The 17,389-nt window shown below is 57.1% G+C and overlaps 2 protein-coding genes across 9 annotated transcripts in view; one reads left to right on the top strand and one right to left on the bottom strand.

The window, feature by feature from the left end:
• The window catches only part of RUBCN (rubicon autophagy regulator), a 59,528-nt gene extending 54,511 nt beyond the window's left edge, over window positions 1-5,017 (top strand). For all 5 annotated transcript variants that reach the window (XM_073359097.2, XM_073359099.2, XM_073359098.2 and 2 more), the window contains one exon: window positions 163-5,017. In XM_073359097.2, coding sequence (XP_073215198.2) covers window positions 163-326 — 164 coding nt within the window. In that variant the 3' untranslated portion in view covers window positions 327-5,017. The remainder of the gene's footprint in view (window positions 1-162) is intronic.
• A 13-nt stretch (window positions 5,018-5,030) lies between these two features.
• Window positions 5,031-14,752, bottom strand: LOC140917070 (deoxyribodipyrimidine photo-lyase). 4 transcript variants are annotated; one of them, XM_073359102.2, is made up of 10 exons: window positions 14,601-14,721; window positions 12,589-13,103; window positions 11,820-11,965; window positions 11,116-11,298; window positions 9,954-10,112; window positions 9,325-9,523; window positions 8,591-8,743; window positions 8,225-8,346; window positions 7,595-7,754; window positions 5,031-7,326 (listed from the first exon to the last, which is right to left on the bottom strand). In XM_073359102.2, exons 2-10 carry the CDS (start codon window positions 12,971-12,973, stop codon window positions 7,172-7,174), a joined length of 1,662 nt encoding a protein of 553 aa, XP_073215203.2. In that variant the 5' UTR covers window positions 12,974-13,103; window positions 14,601-14,721; the 3' UTR covers window positions 5,031-7,171. The 4 variants fall into 4 exon arrangements, with proteins under 4 accessions (XP_073215203.2, XP_073215205.2, XP_073215204.2 ...); XM_073359103.2 differs by having other exon boundaries at window positions 7,237-7,326; window positions 8,591-8,852; window positions 14,601-14,752; XM_073359105.2 differs by having other exon boundaries at window positions 7,237-7,326; window positions 8,591-8,738; window positions 14,601-14,724.
• Between the last annotated feature and the right edge of the window lie 2,637 nt (window positions 14,753-17,389).

The raw sequence follows: 17,389 nt of genomic DNA, 5'->3' as shown, positions 1-17,389 counted from the left end.
AATTAGTCAGAATTGTAACACCTTGAGATTTGATCTCAACATGCTCTGTCCCTGTCAGTGACTTAGCATCCCTCCCGTTGGGTATGGGCAGGCTGTGCCCGGAAGGGGGAGCATGCTGACGCATGCCTGTGCTCATGGTGTTGCTTTCTCTCCCTCCCTCAGAGTGCAAGGCCTGCTATCACAAATCCTGCTTCAAATCGGGCTGCTGCCCCCGGTGTGAGCGCCTGCATGCCAGGAGAGAGCTGCTGGCCAAGCAGAGCATGGAGTCCTACATCTCTGACTACGAGGAGGAGGAGCAGCCGCCAGGGGCAGTGGCCGCAACATGAGTGTGGTGGCGGAGGGGGAAGAGGAGACCAGCAGATGTATTTGTGTGTGTGGCCTTCATCACCAGAGACTAAACTAGGGACTAACCTGACTCTTCCACCGTAAAGGAGCCTGTGGGAGGGCTGTATCATGGGAGATCTCAGAGCAGCTGGCCCTCTCGCACTGACGGTATCGGCTTGGTTTGTTTCAAGAGAGCCGGTTTCTTTTCTCTCTACACGATGGTGTTGGGGACGGCGGACTCCGGACGCTAGTTCTTGCAGTCGTGACCCTGCCAAGGTGGACACGCTGCTGCCTTCCTACAGGGTCCGGCAGCGAATCCTGTCTGTTCCACACTCGGAGCGCAATGAGCGATTGTATGCCTGGGTGCTCCACCTGATCCCTTCGGGAGGAGCTCAGCCAGCAGACTGTGTTAGCCAGGAGCTGCGCTGTCCTCCCTGAAGCAGGTTCTTGGGGAGCTCCCACCAGTTAGGAGGTGAAAGCTCCTGTCCAGCTCAGCCCTCCAGGGGGAGTAACTGGAGTCCTGCTGCTCCCTAGGCTTGCTGCATTGGGGCAAAAGAGAAGGGGCTTTTGCCAAGTCCTCTGCCTGTAACACACCATATCCTTTGCTGCTGACGTGATCTTTTTAACAGTCCCTTATTCAGAACTGATATGACTTGATTTGGGGGCGGGGGGAAGACGAAGCAGCAAACAGCGCCTTGTCCTCTGCCTGGTGGGAGCAGTCACCAATGGCGGATACCTGCTGGGCTGGTAGATCAGGCTAGGGCACGCGGACTGTAGGTGACAATGGAGTTGATCTGATTTTTCCCTTAGGCTCGGCCCTGCTTTAGCTGCATGCAGGCTGGAGGAGAGATCTGTGCCAGTCGCTGTTGGGATCAGCCACTTTCTCCGCTATTGATGTTCGGTTCCTCAGACTGTGCCTGGTGCCGACGGAGCCCTCACCTGCTGGGTGAAGGGCTGAGCTTGTCGTCCCAGAGGCGTGATTGCCACCTTTCCCACAGCGCAGGTGCCAGGAGATCGCCCTGTGCCATGCAGCAGGTGAACAGGGGGCTCTTGCTCTTCGGGCCGGAAGGCGGGGAGGCCACAGACAATGGGACAGCTGCATGCCCAGCATGGGGAGATGAAACACCTTAGCTGAGCCGGAGGAAGCAGCAGGTCTAAAGCCGGATTCTCTCTGCTGATCTTGGCAGGAGTTGAACTGCTACGAGTGTGGCTACCGAGTGCTCCTGTCCCCTGGACTGGGGGCAGTGTTCGCCCGTGTCTGTCTGCTGGGGGGACTGAGCAGTTACGCTTAGATCCGAGACCAAGGGTCAGTTTGAACAAAGCCAGAGCTCAATCCCTGGGTGCCAGGCGGCGTAGGGGCTCCTGCACCAGGCCCGGGGGGAACCCGCCCGCCAGCGCCTGGGAGAGCAGGCTGTGTGTGCGATGGTGCCGCCCCGCCCCTGTAGCCTTGAATGCTCAGCTTGCCTTGTGGCGCTGTGAGGACCCCATCCTCACTCAGGCCAGTGAAATGTAGACAGGCGTCTTAGCTAGAAGCAAACATCTGGGACCACGGGAGACGTGGCAGGGGCAGGGGCCTGGATCTCTGCCATGTGCTGGGCACTCAGATGACTCTACATGACACTCGCCCCCACTATTTCAGAGCTCGATGAAGCCACAGTCGGTCTCAGTGGAGCCTTTCTCCCATCCATGCTGCACCCTCAGCATAAGGTGTCCTCTCTGCAGTGGATTCTGGCCGTGCCCCTGTTCCAGACCTTGGCGTTGGTGCATCGGGCCTGCCAATTTGTGCTGGGATCCCCTGATGCTGTTCTGTGACATGCACCTGTCTCTCCTGTCACAGGCACCCTCCCGCTAGCAGTCCAGTACCTGCTGGATCGAACGCTCGGGGAGGCAGACAGTGCAGCTGCTGAGCAGCCCCACGCTTCAGCCAGCTCCCTTGGCTTTAAGATGAGAGCTGCACTTCTCATCTCCCTGGATCGGGTGCCCTTTGGAGTGACTGAGTAATGAGCATGTTTAGCAGGACGGCCAATAACCTGGTAAAGGAGCCACCCCCAAGCGCACTGGGTAGAGCTGGCCTTGTGATGTGGAGCGCCCTGTAGTGGGGAGATTAGCCCAGTCCAGAACTTCTCCCCAGTACCCCATGCTCCTCACTCAGTGCCTCAACCAGTTTGTTCTACTGAGCTGTGTGTTTGTGTGGAGAGAGAGCCTACAAAGCATGTGGTCTTCCACAGTGCCCACTGGCTGCCCCCTGGCCCAGCGTTCCTCAGAGCTGGTATCTGAGATCAGGCCCCCTAGCAGGTGTAAAGCTGTTCATTTGCCATCCTGAGCCCTCCTCCCCCCCCCCCCCTCGAGAGCAGGTGCCCACAGCCAGCTCCTCTTCTCAGTGTATCATTTCAGTTGGGTTGATCTTTGTGTATATTGGGTTATTTTAAGTTGATCTCTGTTAAAGGCAATTGCTCCTGTCTTTTAAATGAGCTGCTCTCGTTTGAGCTGGTCACTTAGGGCCAGATTTTAAAGCTATTTAGGTGCCTAACTCGTGTTGATTTCAATGGGAGCACGGCACCACACATCTTTAAAAATCTGGCCCTTAGTGTCCATTGCCAGCAGTACGGGAGGCATTTTCTGCCTGGCTGGACTGTCCAGCATAGACAAATTGCACTCCTCCAGCACTTCATGCTAGTTCCTGGTACGGGATGTCCTGATGCCCAGCTGAGCCCGGGCAGAGTTCTGTGGTGTGGCACAGATGAGCAGCGTACTGGTAGTTGGTGTGATTTAGGGGAGTGTCCAGAGAGTCTACAATGTGGCCTGCAGATTCCTTCTTCAATATGGAGATGCAGCCTGTAGCAACTCCCCGTTCGGGTATTCAGTGCGCTCTTGGGGCTGCACACGGCAACTGGACATCTTTGCACACTGGGGCTTGTGATCTCTGCAGGTAGCGGCTGATCTCGGCTCCGGTTTATGGAAGATGGGTGTGCCCCCGTTTTCAGCGCGGCCTTTGTCTGGGCACTCCATGCAGTCGTGTACATCGAAAGGCGCTGTTCGAGAGGTGGGGAGGTTGTGTATTGCCTGGAAGTGGGGGTGATGGTGGCGACTCTCCCTCAGCTCCTGCCCTGATTGGTGGCTGGCACGTCAGGCTGAGCGCAGGGCAATGCTGGGGTTCTAGCCTCTCGTGGACCTGGCCCCATTCGTGCCAGCGGTGAATCCCTGGGAGAGCTGCAGAGGCTGGGGCCGAAGTGAAACAGGCTGCAAGTGCCCTTGGAAGGAGGGAAAACTGCCAGGGCCGTCTGAGGGCAGAGGAAGGCTGGCTGCATTTGGGCTCTGTTTCAGACAGGATGCACTCGAGGAAGCAGCCTCTCCTCCCGCCCTCCCCCCCCAACACACTTTTGTCAGTTGTGTAGGTAGGTTGGCTTCCTTGCAGCTGCTGCTTCCTCTCCTGCTGGGGGGCGGCAGACAAGAACTTGGGTGGCTCTTAAAGCGGCAGCTTGGTGGGACTGCTGTTGTTTCCCCAGGTGCAGGGCATTGGGAGGTGGGCATTGAGGCTGATGGTGGAACTAGGTTCAGATCAACTGTTCAGTGAGAGATCTCAATACTAAAGGTATCTGGAAGCCAAGGAGCAACTGCGACAAGGGTGTTACCCCACGGAGCAGGCAGCAAGGGTAGGTGGTTATACAGGGCAGGCCTGGGTTTTGGCAGGTGGTTTAACAGAGCTGAGAGTGCAGGAGCTCTAGAGGTGGTAAAGTCCAGGTAAAGCAGAGACACTAGCATTAATATCCCATTTCTGCATCAGAAGGATGGTGGGATCAAAGCCCAGGGCATCTGTAGCTTGCCCAGAACTGACCTGTTGCATGTGCCTTAACTTGAGAACTGACAGTCAGGGTCTGCTTTGTGAGCATACTTTGATTTCCCCCCCCGTCCCCCCCCAGCTGTATTCTAAATGCCCAGCCCAGCGATCAGCTGCCCTCCTGTTTGTCACATGGGCGCCCAGTGCCACCTCCTAGCTTTCAGCCTAATAACGCCGCTATATGCCACTGATGGCTGGCAAACTCCAGCTGGCTTCGAACTTTGCACGCGCTGTGGCTGACAAAAAAGCCGATCCCGTCCTATGAACTGCAGGATGATGATTCTCACTGTCCTACAGCCGTCAAATCCCTCCTTTAGTGTCAGCCGTGCCTGGTCTGAGACCTAGCACTACTGTCCAGACCCTTGGTGGTGATGGCTGACGGACCGATTCCCTCCCATGTGCCGGCTCTGACCCAAAAGAACAGGACCTTCTATGTTTTGTTTTGAAGCACTTTAACGTTGTGGGGTGTTTCCCTGGTGGCTAAGCTTCTGGGCGGTTTCTAGAAGCACTGATTCCATTTCGAAAGACAGTGAGTGGATTTGTGGGTTTTGTCCCCCTTCACAGTGGGACCTTTCTCGCTGAGACGGGGACCCCGCCTGGGAATTCAAGACAGCGGAGGGTTTTAATGCAAAATGATGCACAACACTAATGAAGCTGCTACTGACCCATTTGCCAAGCTATTACAGTACTTACCACTGTAAATAAGCATAACTGTGTGCGTACAAGCTCTTTGTAAATACAGAGAAGGGTCATGGTACAATGTACATGATGATCAATTGGATTCCTCTCTGCTGTATTATTGTACAGCATAACAACAACAAATGCCGTCCCTAATAAACTAAGTTAATAAACGCATCATTGGCTGCTCTTGCTTGACCTCAACTGTATTGGAGTTTATTAAAGCTGGCTGAAAGAAAGAAGTACAAAGATCTTGCTCATAAGAGCCAGGAAAGCACCAGTGCTGACTTCCCCAGAGTGCCGCTCACCTGCTGTTTGTGTTCCTTTAATTTAAAAACACAGTGATGGACAAGTAAAAAAAAAACCGAGGCCAACTTGCTGCTGGAAACCAGGGAACTACAGGCTGAACCTCTCTGGTCTGGCACCCTCAGGACCTGACCGGTGCCGAACCAGAGAATTTGCCGAAGCACGGGAGGTCAATGCAGAGTGCCAGCGGATCTCCATAGGCGGGGGAAGTAGGGGTGCAGAGGGTGTTGCAGCACCCCCAGGCTTTGCGCCCAGCATGGCCCCCTGCCCGGGGATCCCACTGCCACCCAGGCTCTTGGCTGCTGGCCCCCCACCCAGGGGCTCCGATGCTGGCACCAGGTCCTGGTCGCCAGCCCCTCATCCAGGGTCCTGGTCACCAGCCCCCCTGCTGCCAACCCAGGGTCCTGGCTATGGGGCTTCACTCCGGGTTCCACAGCCACCCCCAGCTATGGTCCCAGCCTTACCCCTCACTACCCGAGGCTGGGACTACAGAGGCGTGGGAGGGAGGAGGGGGGCAGAGGGGGAAGCTTGGTGCCAGTGGATGCTCCACACCCACTAATTTTTCCCCAGGGGTGCTCCAGCCCCTATGCCAGACTACGGATGTTGCCGGACCAGGGAGTGCCGGATTAGAGAGGTTCAACTTGTAGGTGTGTTATTAAGCAGGATCAGGCCTGGTTACGATGTGGATGGGTGACCAGCCCAGAAAGCCAAGCGATGCAGGAAGAGATGTTCTAATTTACCTGCAAGTCAATATTCCAGTTGGATTAAACCCCTGGCCCGATGCTGTGCAGTTCAGGGTAGGCTGTATAGGTATGGTCTTGGCTTTACCTTTGACCCAAGAGCGCCCCCCTAGTGTTCTGGGTAATGTGAGCACTGATGGGGGAAACGCTACGGCAGGGTAGACGCACACATGCAAAGACCTGCGTTTGTAACGGTGCGAGCTCTGAAAACGGGACCGAAGCAGAGTGCGTAGTAACACGCCACAACCTCGACGCTTGTGAACAAACGTGGGCTGGTCTGACCGCGTCTAGGCCCCTGTGTTTCACGGCCTCGTGCAGCACTAACCGCTGGGGGTAGCCAGCGGTGCCCGACTATCCCCTTCCCTAGAGCATCTCGGGCAGTCAGAGCAGCCCCAGGCTGGTGGACCGTCGCGCTGAGCTGAGCTGCTGCTTGCTAAGCTTTAGGGCAAGGGCTGGGCAGCCCCAGTTCTTGTCTTCCTCTGATCCCATCGAAACTCTGCTGACTGCTGCAGGAATGACACAGACACCAGGGCTGGGTGTGGTAAGGTTTACGAGACAGACCCTGCTGCAAGTCACTGGGCTTTTAACAGTCACTCTGAAAACCCTGCTCGCTTGCTGCCTGGGATAAGACAAGCCTCCACGTCTGCATGTGGTGGGGCAGGAAAGCCCCTAGAGGTAACGCAGCTCATTGAAGTCAGTGTGTTTCGCCAGGGAGCTCCCATCTGAGCCCCGGCCAGCAGCGGTGGATTTGCTCCGAGATCCCCCTGCCTCACGCAGTCAGTTCAGAAGTGCTAAGCTACAAGCCCAGCGTGCGAAATGCTGCTGTTTTCCATCCCACAGCTCTAAGAGCCAGGCCTGTCTACCTGCTGCATGCAAGGGCTAGACTTGTCTCTCCTCCCCCAGCAGTTGGGGTGGTTGGCGAACCTGTCCCCCCTCGAAATATCAAATAGCTTTTATAGCTGCCATAATTGCTGAGCTGTCCCCGGCTAGTAGGGGGAGGTGGCACATCTGGGGCTGTGCCAGAGAAAACTGGGGGCATCCCGGGAAAACCTTGGGCTGGCTGCCCCAGCTCCCGGCATGATGCCCAAACCGCTGCCTTGGAGGCCTGTAGGGAAGAGGTTGAGCAGCACCCTGGCAAGGGCAGCAGAGTCCCTGCTGGCTCTCGTCTCAGAGGCTCAGGGGTTTCAATGGTATTTAGGGGAAATGAAAACGTTGGAAGGCCCAGCATAGAACCCTCCACAAGCACCAGCCATCCTGCTTTCAGCAGGAGTTGCCCCCGGCAGGGCTACTGGCCCAGTTTGCGGGGATCGTATCTGCGCTCGAACTGCCCCACATCGAATTTCCTCTTGCAGCCGGCGTAGTTCATGTAGCGGATCTTCCCAAACACGGCCCGCTCGGCCCAGCCCTGGTCGTGGATCCCACAGATGGACCACATGCAGCCTGCCAGGCACAGAACCCACAGTCAGGTCTCCTGTACCCTCCTGCACCTCTTCACAGGCCCCCAGGAGCCTGCTACAAGCCCTGGCAAGGGAGGGATACAGGGGTGGGGGCTGTATGAGGGAGAAGGAGCTGGACAGGCTATGTGGGGGCAACTGGGGGCCCTTTAACCTGTGTAAGGGGACCTTGGCAGCCCCCTCACAGCCAAGCAGACAGGATCCCCCTCCCCAAGCTCTCAAGGGTTTCTCACTCCCATGCGCTAGTCACTAACCTACGTAGCCGTTGGGATCCCGGCCGTCCAGCTCATAGCGATCGTTGAGGTAGATGGCGAACTTCAGGGCCTCCTCGGGGGAGCGGGTCCACTCCAGGATTTTCTTGGCCCAGTACATGCGTAGGAACCCGTGCATCTTCCCCTCGTGAACCATCTGGAGCTGCAGGGAGGGGGAGAGCCCAACATGAGAGCCGCAACCTCGCCCCAGCAGGAGAACCCAGGCTGCTCGGCGGGGGAGAGGAGGGAGGTGAGAACAAGACACACCTGTGTGGAATCTGGGGTGAAGAGTGAGGGGTGGGGCCTGCCTGGACCTGGCCTCAGCCTCAGTTTCCCATCTACCTAGGAGTTTTATGGCTACCTTCCTCACAGTCTCCCTCAATGGAGAGAGCCAAGCTCTGGCCTGCAGGCCCCACCTGGCCGCTGGAGCTCTCTGCCCTGCGTGCTTGGCTGGGGAATATCTGCTGTAACCCATATTCAAAGGGCACACGCTGGCCAGGGGTGCAGAGAAGCAGGTGTGCTCTATGGCCGGCTCTGTTATGGGAACCCACCAGGACTGGGGCTGTTTGGGGTGCTCGGTGCTAACACCCAATGGATCCAGGAGGGGAGGCAGAAGCTCAGGCTGGTTGGTACCTGGGCAGCGTTCCAGAGCGGGTCGTGCGTCTTCCCCTCCTCCAGCTGCTTCAGCTCGTAGAGGTGAGACCTCTTGTCTTGGGCGTGGAGCTTCAGGGTGGTTTTGGCCCAGTCGTACGCACCTTCAAAACATAATGGTCGGACTGGAGAGCACGTAGCCGGGGGAGCCAGGCTCCTGAAGACAGGGACTCTGCCGCTGGGTGATGGAGCCGCTGGGCTGGAGGCTCCAATCCTGCCAGCAGGTCTGGGCAGAGGCAGGACTAGCTTCCCCCCCCCCCCCCCAGTCACTCCCCACGCACCAGCGTGCTCTCGCGCACCGTGAGTACCACAGGCTGTCGCTCCCCCAGGGCGCGGGCCACGCGTTACCTTCCACCTTGTCGTAATTCCTGTTGTAGTAGCAGAAGTTGTCGGCCAGCTCCCTCCGGACCACGGCCTCCTCGGTGAACCCATCCACCGACTCCTTGTACCGACTGCGGTATTTCTGCACCTCCAGGATGGCCCGCTGGACGGAGACCTGGCCTGTCCGGGAACGGGGCGGGGAGAAGAGACGGGGAAGCAGAGAGGGCGTTCGGCCGCTGAGCCCTGTACTCTCCGGCTCCCACGGGAGCTGGCATGCTGCCGGCCTGGCCTGAGCACGTGGGATCGAACGCCAGAGCAGCATAGGATTAGCTGGCACAGCCCCAGTACCCATCCCCCTTCAGGTGCACGGTGTTTCCTCCGCTGGGATTGATCCAGTTCATATAAATATCTACAGCTAACCTCAGTGCAGCATGAAACACCAGCAGCCAGGCCTTTGTACCCCCCCAAGCTGCCATGGGGCTCAGAGACCAACTCAATCAGCCCCGAGGGAGAAACCTGGACCAATGCTCTTCCCTCCGGCAGCCCGGATACCGTTCTTAACCCATCAGGGGACAGTCACCAAGGTGAGGAAAGCGACTGAATTAAACCTACAGGAGTTACGGCCCCTCACTAGCCATCTCTCCTTGGCCCGGGCCACTTACCTCCCTCCAGAGGCCATACTGTGCCCGGAAGGGGTAATTACCTAGATCAGTCAAGCCTGTTGCCCTTCAGAGCTACGTGGGTTTCCAGGGGCCACTCACCAAAGTGGAACCACGGCGAGAGGTTGCTGAGCGCTGCCCTGGTCGGGTTGTTCCGGTCGGTACCGAAGGATTTCAGCCGCTCACCTATGAACGACTCCAGCATGGCCAGCCCCGCGGCCGTCCCCGGCGTCGCCCACCTCACCTCCTTCACCGAGCAGTCCACCTGCAGGCTGGCGCGGCAGGCGCTCCAGTCTATGGGCTGCACAATCGCAAGGAGGCTTTAGCCAAGCTGCAGATGTTCCCGCCCTGCCCAGGATGCTACGGCAGACAGGGCCGGTTCTGATGGCTGCTTTGGATCAGACAGATCCTACCCTGCCCCCCACCCCCTAAATACACCCTGGCCATAGCTTGCTGATACTCCATCTGCTTTTGGTGATGCTAAGGTTCCTTTAAACCCTACTGCACCAGGGAATTGGAAATTCGGATTTCTGATTTGTTCCCAGCTCCGCCACTGCCTTTGTGTGACCCTGGGCAAGTTACTTCACCCCACAGCCTCAATTTCTCTTCCCCCCCCCATTGTAAAATGGAGATCACGCCCACCTTCCAGTGGGGTTTGAAGCTTAGCTAGTGTTTGGGATGCTCTGCTGGGAGCCGCCTGGGGCGTGCGGCTAAAGGACTCCAGACGTTACCTCTGCCGGGGCTGTGGGCGGGAACGGGTGCTTGATGACGGGAGGGAATTCCGTGAGGAACTCGGGGAGCCGATCGTGGATCTTCCGTCGAATTGTCCTGGCTCCGTACTCCTGCTTGTCTGAGGTAACCCAGCACGGGACAATGTTGTGAGCATCAACCTGGAAAGCAGCCGGCGAGCTGGGAATAGGCAGGCTGCACGGGGGATGAGAAACATGACACCCCCCCACCCACACTCTGACCGAGCCCTAGATCCACCCAAACCTTCCCATGGCTTTGTTTTTAATTTCAACTCCCCCTCCCTGCCCGCGATCAAGCTAACCTTTCCCTGCAGTCTGGTGCTGGGCTGTGGGGCCTGGAAATGAAAGTGACTAGAATCAGGCCAGTCTAGGAGCAGGAGGAGATGCCCACTTGGATCCATCCAGGGCTCCACACACCATGGTCTGGGGAAGATGGAGCTCAGCTGCATAACAGCTCGGCCGGTGATTTTTTTTTTTAATTTAAAAAGAATCTCTTGGAACAAAAAAACAGGTGCTGAATTCAGCAGAGCTGACCCCACCCCAAAGGGCCTTGCGTGTTTCTCTCTTGGCCCAGACATCTGCCAGGAACCTGCTCAGTCCCAGATTGATTCTCGTGGGGAATACGAATGGGGCATTTGAGGTGAGGGGGAATTTCTCCCTGGAACAGTACTTGTAAGGCATTACTCCCTGCGCCTGCAGTCACCAGCTCTGGGCAGTGGCCGCGTGTCCCCATGAAGGGGGATGGCCCCGGTATAATCTCATTCACTCCCCCCTCCCTCCAACTCCCTCCCTGCCCCCAAACTTCTGACTCCGTCCAAGATACACTTACACGCTCAAAAACCTTCCAAGCGTCAGAACGAGTTCCCCGCCCTGCTGCCAATTACCTGCTTGAGTTCCACCCCAGTCCCCAACCTTCTCTAAAGCTGATCTTGGGGCCACAGCAGCACCCCGCTGTTCAATCTGCAGCGACCAGCTCTCGACGCTTTCATTCTGCCTCTCAGCCCCCTATTTAAAGAGCTGGGAGCCAGCTGTTAGCCCCGCTATTAACACCACCGCCTTGTGATCACCTGCCAGCATGGAGAAACGGCCTATGTACAGAGCTCCCAGCCCCACGCTCCCCCTCCCCCGCAGCCCAGACCCCCACCTGTACAAACGGCACATCTCCCGGGAGCCTCTCTTTGACGTCTTCCACCCACTGCATGGGGACGCGGAGCGGGGAGAAGTCTGTCACCACTCCGCCGAGGCCACGGTCCGTCACGAAGGCAGGCAGCACATCCTTGGCAAAGCCGATGAGCAGGTGGAAGGGGATGTCCAGCTCCTGGCACTCCTGGAACGAAGGGAAAGGCTCTGTGAACATGGGGCAAAGAGCCTGGTTTCTATAACTGCTCCTCCAGGCCGAGCTGCCCAGTGCCACCCCAGCTGGGCTCCAACCAAGAGTTGGGTGCTCCACGTCACTCGCTTGCAGCACCCAATCCCTTGCGTGGCTTTGCTAATCTCTGCTTACAGTGACAGGCTATAAAGATCCCAGGGTGGGCTGGGTCCCTGCAATTGGCGTGACTTTGCTTTCCAGACAAACGCTTGGTGTTGCACAGAGATGTCGGGCCTATGAGCAGCCCTGTAGAGCCAGGAGAAGGGAAACGGATTCCAAGTTCAACTCCCCTCTGCCCCCATGAGAGAAGACAGCGCTGGAAAAATCCCGCAACGGTACTCTTGGCAGGATCGGGCCCTTCACTCACACTGGGACATTGCTGAGAGCCGCACGCCTGCCCCCATTACTGTGTGTCCTAGGCCAGCGCTCCGCCCCTGCTCTGACCCTCCCCTCTATGGCATTTCCTAAGCAACCGGTACCTCGGCCACTTCCTGCAGGCCTTTCAGCATGAAGCCGAAGTGACGGATGGTGGCCTCCAGGAACTTGGGCACCAGGCAGAAGCAGACATGCAGAGGGAGCTGCTGTTTCAGGGCCAGGCGCTGGGCGTACAGGAAAGCCCAGTTATCTGGAGAGAGAGAGAGAGAGCACCTGACTGCATTGGATGGACACTTTGCATTACTACAGAGCAGCCCTGCCAAATGCTCAGCCCATGGCTCAGGCCCAGGACTGGGAGCCAGGAGACCTTGGCTTCACAGCTGTCTTGCAGGCACCGAAATGAGCGGAATGTGCCTCAGTTTCCCCATCTGTAAAAGGGAGCTATTGATACTGACCCACCCATGTAAAGCCCCTAGCAGAGTCGAAGCCGAAGCCAAATCCATCTCTCCTCAAGCCCACCCCAGCTCACGGCTTGGGGGGAGCTGAGCTACGGGGGCGGAGGTTCGGCTAAAGCCACAAACTCCAAAATAAAACCCACGGAGAACTGGTGCCCGGGTAAAGAGAAAAATCACACGCTCTAGCCATGAACATTGCCGAGGGGGCTTCCCAAAAGGAATCCTACTAGGCCATGATGCTGGACGGGGAGCCCAGCACTGTCTGCATCAGCTGAGGGACCAGGGATCTCAACTGGCGCCATCAAGGTCTCAACTGCAAGAACTTGCTCTAGGGGCAAGGGGGAGGGGACAAGGGCTTTGACTCCCCATAGACTTTCACGCCCCCCGTGCTGCATCCTGGTCCCGGGATGGATCGTACCTTGCACCCTCTGGTCTCGAGACATCCAGTACACAACGCCCTTGGCGGCATCCTTGAGGTCGGAGCTCTCTGAGACCAGGCGCACTCGCTTCTTGTTGTACTTGAACTCCTGCACAGAGGGGGCAACCCGCAGCCGCGCCTGCCGCACAGCTTCCCCCAGGCTCCCAGCTCCTCCCCCCTCCACCGCCTCCCCTTCCTTCCTCCTCCTCTTAGCCACGGTCAACGCCTCCGCCCCACTGGGCTCTGCCAGGACCTTCCGTTTGCCTTTCAGCTGACCACGGGGCACCGCAGCAGTTCTAGTCCTCGCTGTATCCCCACAGCGAGCAGGACTGGCCGTGGTGTCCTCCCTGCCATGTGCCCGCCGGTTCCTGCTCTTCTGAGACATGCTCGCTGCCGTCCTATGGGGCGGGCACAGCCCCGACACACCATGCAGTCTCCAGCAGCCACACCAGGCAGCTGCAGAGGAGCCGACTCCAGCCAACCTTCCCAGCAGCAGCTTGTTGGCGTGAAACTATCTGTGGGCAGAGAAACACACACCTCTTTGTAGGCCTCTCCTTGGAACTTCTCAGTCGAGACAATCGCTCGTATGTTTCCCTGAAGCCTTCGGGGGCTATTCGCAGTTGCCAGTAGGCGTTCTGTGCCCCCAACAGGAATCTAATACCTTACTTTCCTTATAGCGCCTTACAGACTCCGATCCCAAAGCACTTCATCAACCGTACACAGCAAGAATCAGTTCCCCACTCTGCAGTGGCAGCCACCTCTGTGTTGGAACACGGCCGCTAGTCTGATTCCTCCTGCATAGCTCCAAAGGTGGCTGCTCAGCCCCGCCATTGAACATAAAAGCTCACAAATTCGATGGGTGGAAAAAAAACAAAAAACCCTGCTGCATATCTTGAACTTGCCTGATGAGAGACAGACCTGGCCCCCAGCCACCCTCAACTGCAATAGGTGTAAAAACTGCAGAGACTACAGCTCGTGGCATGTTACACTCCGGCTCGAGCCCAACAGAAGGCCCCTGGGGGCCAGAGGCAGCAGGCTGGGACCTGGCAACTGCTGCAGAGAACTCCTGACTTTTTGCTGTCTCCTGGGAGTCTGCATGTTTGTTTGTTTTTAAGTCCCAGCTTCTGGAGTCATGTGATTATGGGAGACTCTCCGCTTGCATTAATAGAAAGGGGGGAGTTTCCAGCTTTTGTGATTGCAGGGAAAAGCTTGAAAAGATGGGCTCTGGGGTCTCCAACCCCAGCAGGCATAGTCCCAGAACGCCAGCGATGTGCTTCTTTCATGTCTCATTATTTCTAAATTGCTTTCATCATTTTTGAGGGTGTAACTGATGGTTTTTGAGCGGTTGGGGTGGGGGACACTGGAGCAGCTCTAGCCCTTGCTACAAAATTCATCTTTAGAACAAACTCCACACCCCATGCTGCAGCCGGGACTGGTAGGCCCGAGCTTGTGTACCGGGGGTGGGATTCTGGAGTTGCTGCTAGGGAGGAACTATTCCTGCCCGCCCTTTCTCTGGAACAGCCTCCCGCCAGGGCCTTAATCCAGATTAGTTAATCTGCTTTCAATTCACACTCATACTTTAGTCCTGCCTGACTCTCACTGATTTAGACTGTGCCCATCCCTGCCAGGTCTGGGCGCCCAGGCTGGGGCAGTGAGACCCACGGCGGGCTGCTGCAGGTCCCGAGGCTTGGGGAGCCCGTGGGCATGGATGTAGCAGCGCAGCCTGGGATGGGCAGAGGGCCAGAATCGCCCCCTTGGCTGAATTTGCCCGTGCGAGCCCTGGCCCGGGGGCTGCTTTAGGGTCAGCCTCAGGACAGGGCAGTAGGGACAGATGCGGGGGGGGGCGGGGCAGGGGGTCCCCCCTATCTCGAGTCTGTGCACGAGCAGGGACCCGCTCCCCTCTCCCCTGCGTCCTGTGGGGCAGGGAGCGTGCGGGGGAGCCCGGAGCCCCCCTCTAGCCCGCCTTGCCCCACAGCCTGCCCGGGGACTGCTCCCGCCCGCCACCCCCTCACCTGGGCGGCGGCTCCGGGACCCCGGCGACCCGCTTCCCGGCCGGCTGCAGCGGCTACTCCGGGCCCGTTTACACAACGTGGGGCGGAGCGAGCGGGGCGGAGCCTGGGAGGCGGCCCCAGAACCACGGTGTGGACGGGGACCGCTGGGGCGGAGCCCGAGGCAGGGGGCAGCATCTCTGGGGCGGACCCCGCGGAAGGGTGGGGGAGATCGGGGGGATCTCTAGGGCGGCCCCCCCCGGAAGGGTGGAGGGATCTCTGGGGCGGGAACCCCCGGAAAGGGGGGGGGAGGATCGGGGGGAATCTCTAGGGCGCCCCCCCGAGAGGGCGGGGGGGTACCCGGAAGGGTGGAGGGATCTCTAGGGCGGGGCCCCCGGAGGGGTGGGGAGGTCTCTGGGGCTGGGGGGACCCGGAAGGGTGGGGGGGATCTCTGGGGCTGGGGGGACCCGGAACGGTGGGGGGATCTCTAGGGCGGAGGGTGGGAACGGGGTCGGGGGGGATCTCCGGGGCGGGGCTCCCCGGAAGGGTGGGGGGGTCTCTGGGGGGACCCGGAAGGGTGGGGGGAGCTCTAGGGCGGGGCCCCCCGGAGGGGTGGGGAGGTCTCTGGGGCTGGGGGGACCCGGAAGGGTGGGGGGGATCTCTGGGGCGGGGCTGCCCGGAAGGGTGGGGGGGGTTTCTGGGGGGACCCGGAAGGGTTGGGGGGGTCTCTAGCGTGGGATCCCCCCGGAAGGGTGGGAGCGGGGTCGGGGGGGATCTCTGGGGCTGGGGGGACCCGGAAGGGCAGCATTGAATCCTGCAACACTTGTCTTGTGTAACTTGTTACATGGCACACGTGAGAGTTGCCCGCCCTCGCCCGGGCTAATCCCGATTTGGCGCCGGGCGGGGAGAAGCCCCGGTCCCCATTGAGCCGAAGCGTAACCCCTGGATATAATGGAAACCTGCTTTGGCCCAGGACTGCCAGGGCAGAGGACACGGATCTCCGGGCCTGCTGTACTTATGGGCCTGCCTCAGCAGCGGGATTTGGGGCCCCAGTCCCAGCAGCATCCCCACTTCCTGCCTCCCGCTGCCCTGGGGCTCTTTTCCTCTGCTGGGGAGCCAAGAAGGAGCGGGGGGGGGGGAGTGTAGGGGGGCGACAAGGAGGAATAAAAGAATAATGAACGATTGTTAACCATTTGGGCAATTAATTGAGATTCACCCCCCCAAAAAAAAACAAAAACAAAAAACCCTGCCTGTATCCTCATTTCTGGCTCCTGCATATTTATGTAGTTCTAAGTCATAATAAAAACGTTACCATACTGCATCTTACGTTACTTATTCAGGATTAATATTCAATGAACCTGGCTAAAGATTCTGGCTGGGGGGTAGGAGGGTGGAACCGTCTTCCTCTGGGTACATTAAAAAGGGGTGAGCAAATTTCTAAATACCGAACCTATTTGTGGTGCTTCTCTCGTGGACATGGTGTGAAAACTTTTCCATTACAAGGACAGTCCATATGTCACGGTACCACAATTCCGTAGAAAGTGGAGTTCCATTTTTCCAGTCATGGCAATTCAAAGTCGAGCTGCTAACAACAGAAAATTGTTTGCAGTGTTGTTGTAGCCATGTTGGTCCCAAGATAAGAGAGAGACGAGGTGAGTGGGGTAATATCGTTTATTGGACCAACTTCTCTTGGTGAAAGGGACAACTTTTTGGGTTCCAGCGAGCTCTTCTTCAGCTCTGTAAGCTCAAAAGCTTGTCTCTTCACCAACAGAAGTTGGTCCAATATTACCTCACCTATCTTGTCTCTAACAATAGTAAAGAAATTACTTTGTTGTTCTATTTAAAATGTAGATCCTTTTGTGGAGCATGAAGTAAGCAGGTCAGGGGAATCTCTAGGAAGCCGGCATTTTGTTACACAATGAATCTCTTCAATAATTTCCTCCCCAAACTCTCTCATTTCTGGACACAACCTCCACATGTTCAGGTGTGTTCCCTTTTCCCCTCCAACAGAACACCTCCCTAGTTACAAAAATATGATGGCTCTTAACAGGAGGGAAATGCCATCTATACAGTAATTAATAAAAATGTTCTTGATGAGGTACATTCACATTACTTTTGAAATCATTTGAATGTGACAATTGATTAGTTTTCCACTGAATGCATCCGATGAAGTGAGCTGTAGCTCACGAAAGCTCATGCTCAAATAAATTGGTTAGTCTCTAAGGTGCCACTAGTCCTCCTGTTGTTTTTGCGAATACAGACTAACACGGCTGCTCCTCTGAAACTTGATTGCTAAAGGGGCTGTCACAGCCACCCCCAAACCAATGGAAGGCATGTTAGTTGGTATCTTCTATTTTTTCAATGGACGTGCACAAGGAAAAGAAGAATATGATCAAGGACAACTCAGCTCCACTACTGATACTGGTCAAACATGGTGGAACTAGATGGCTAACTCTTCAACCCGCTGTAAAGATGCAATATCCAAGGGAAGCCCGTTCTCGCACATTACAACAGCAGTTCTGAAGTGGCGAAGCAAGGCAGAGTTCAGCATGTTGCTTGTTACTTAAAAGATGCTGAAATGGTCTCTTTTAGGAGCATTCCCTGAGTGGTGTAGTGGCATCTTCTTTTCGGTGGAAGATTCCAGGGGTGCCTTTGAATGGGAGGAGAGCATGTGTCTTCTCAGGAATCTCCTGAACAGATCTGTGGTGTTAGAGGCAGTAGTAACCAGTGCTGCTGATATTTCCTCTCTGGACTTCAGGGACCAAAACCTCCAGAAGGAAGATGGAAAGCACCAAGACTAAAATCTCCCTGTC

The sequence above is a fragment of the Lepidochelys kempii genome, chromosome 9 (assembly GCF_965140285.1).
Source record: "Lepidochelys kempii isolate rLepKem1 chromosome 9, rLepKem1.hap1, whole genome shotgun sequence".
Lineage (NCBI taxonomy): Eukaryota > Metazoa > Chordata > Testudines > Cheloniidae > Lepidochelys > Lepidochelys kempii.
This window is presented reverse-complemented; position numbering and strand designations above follow the sequence as displayed.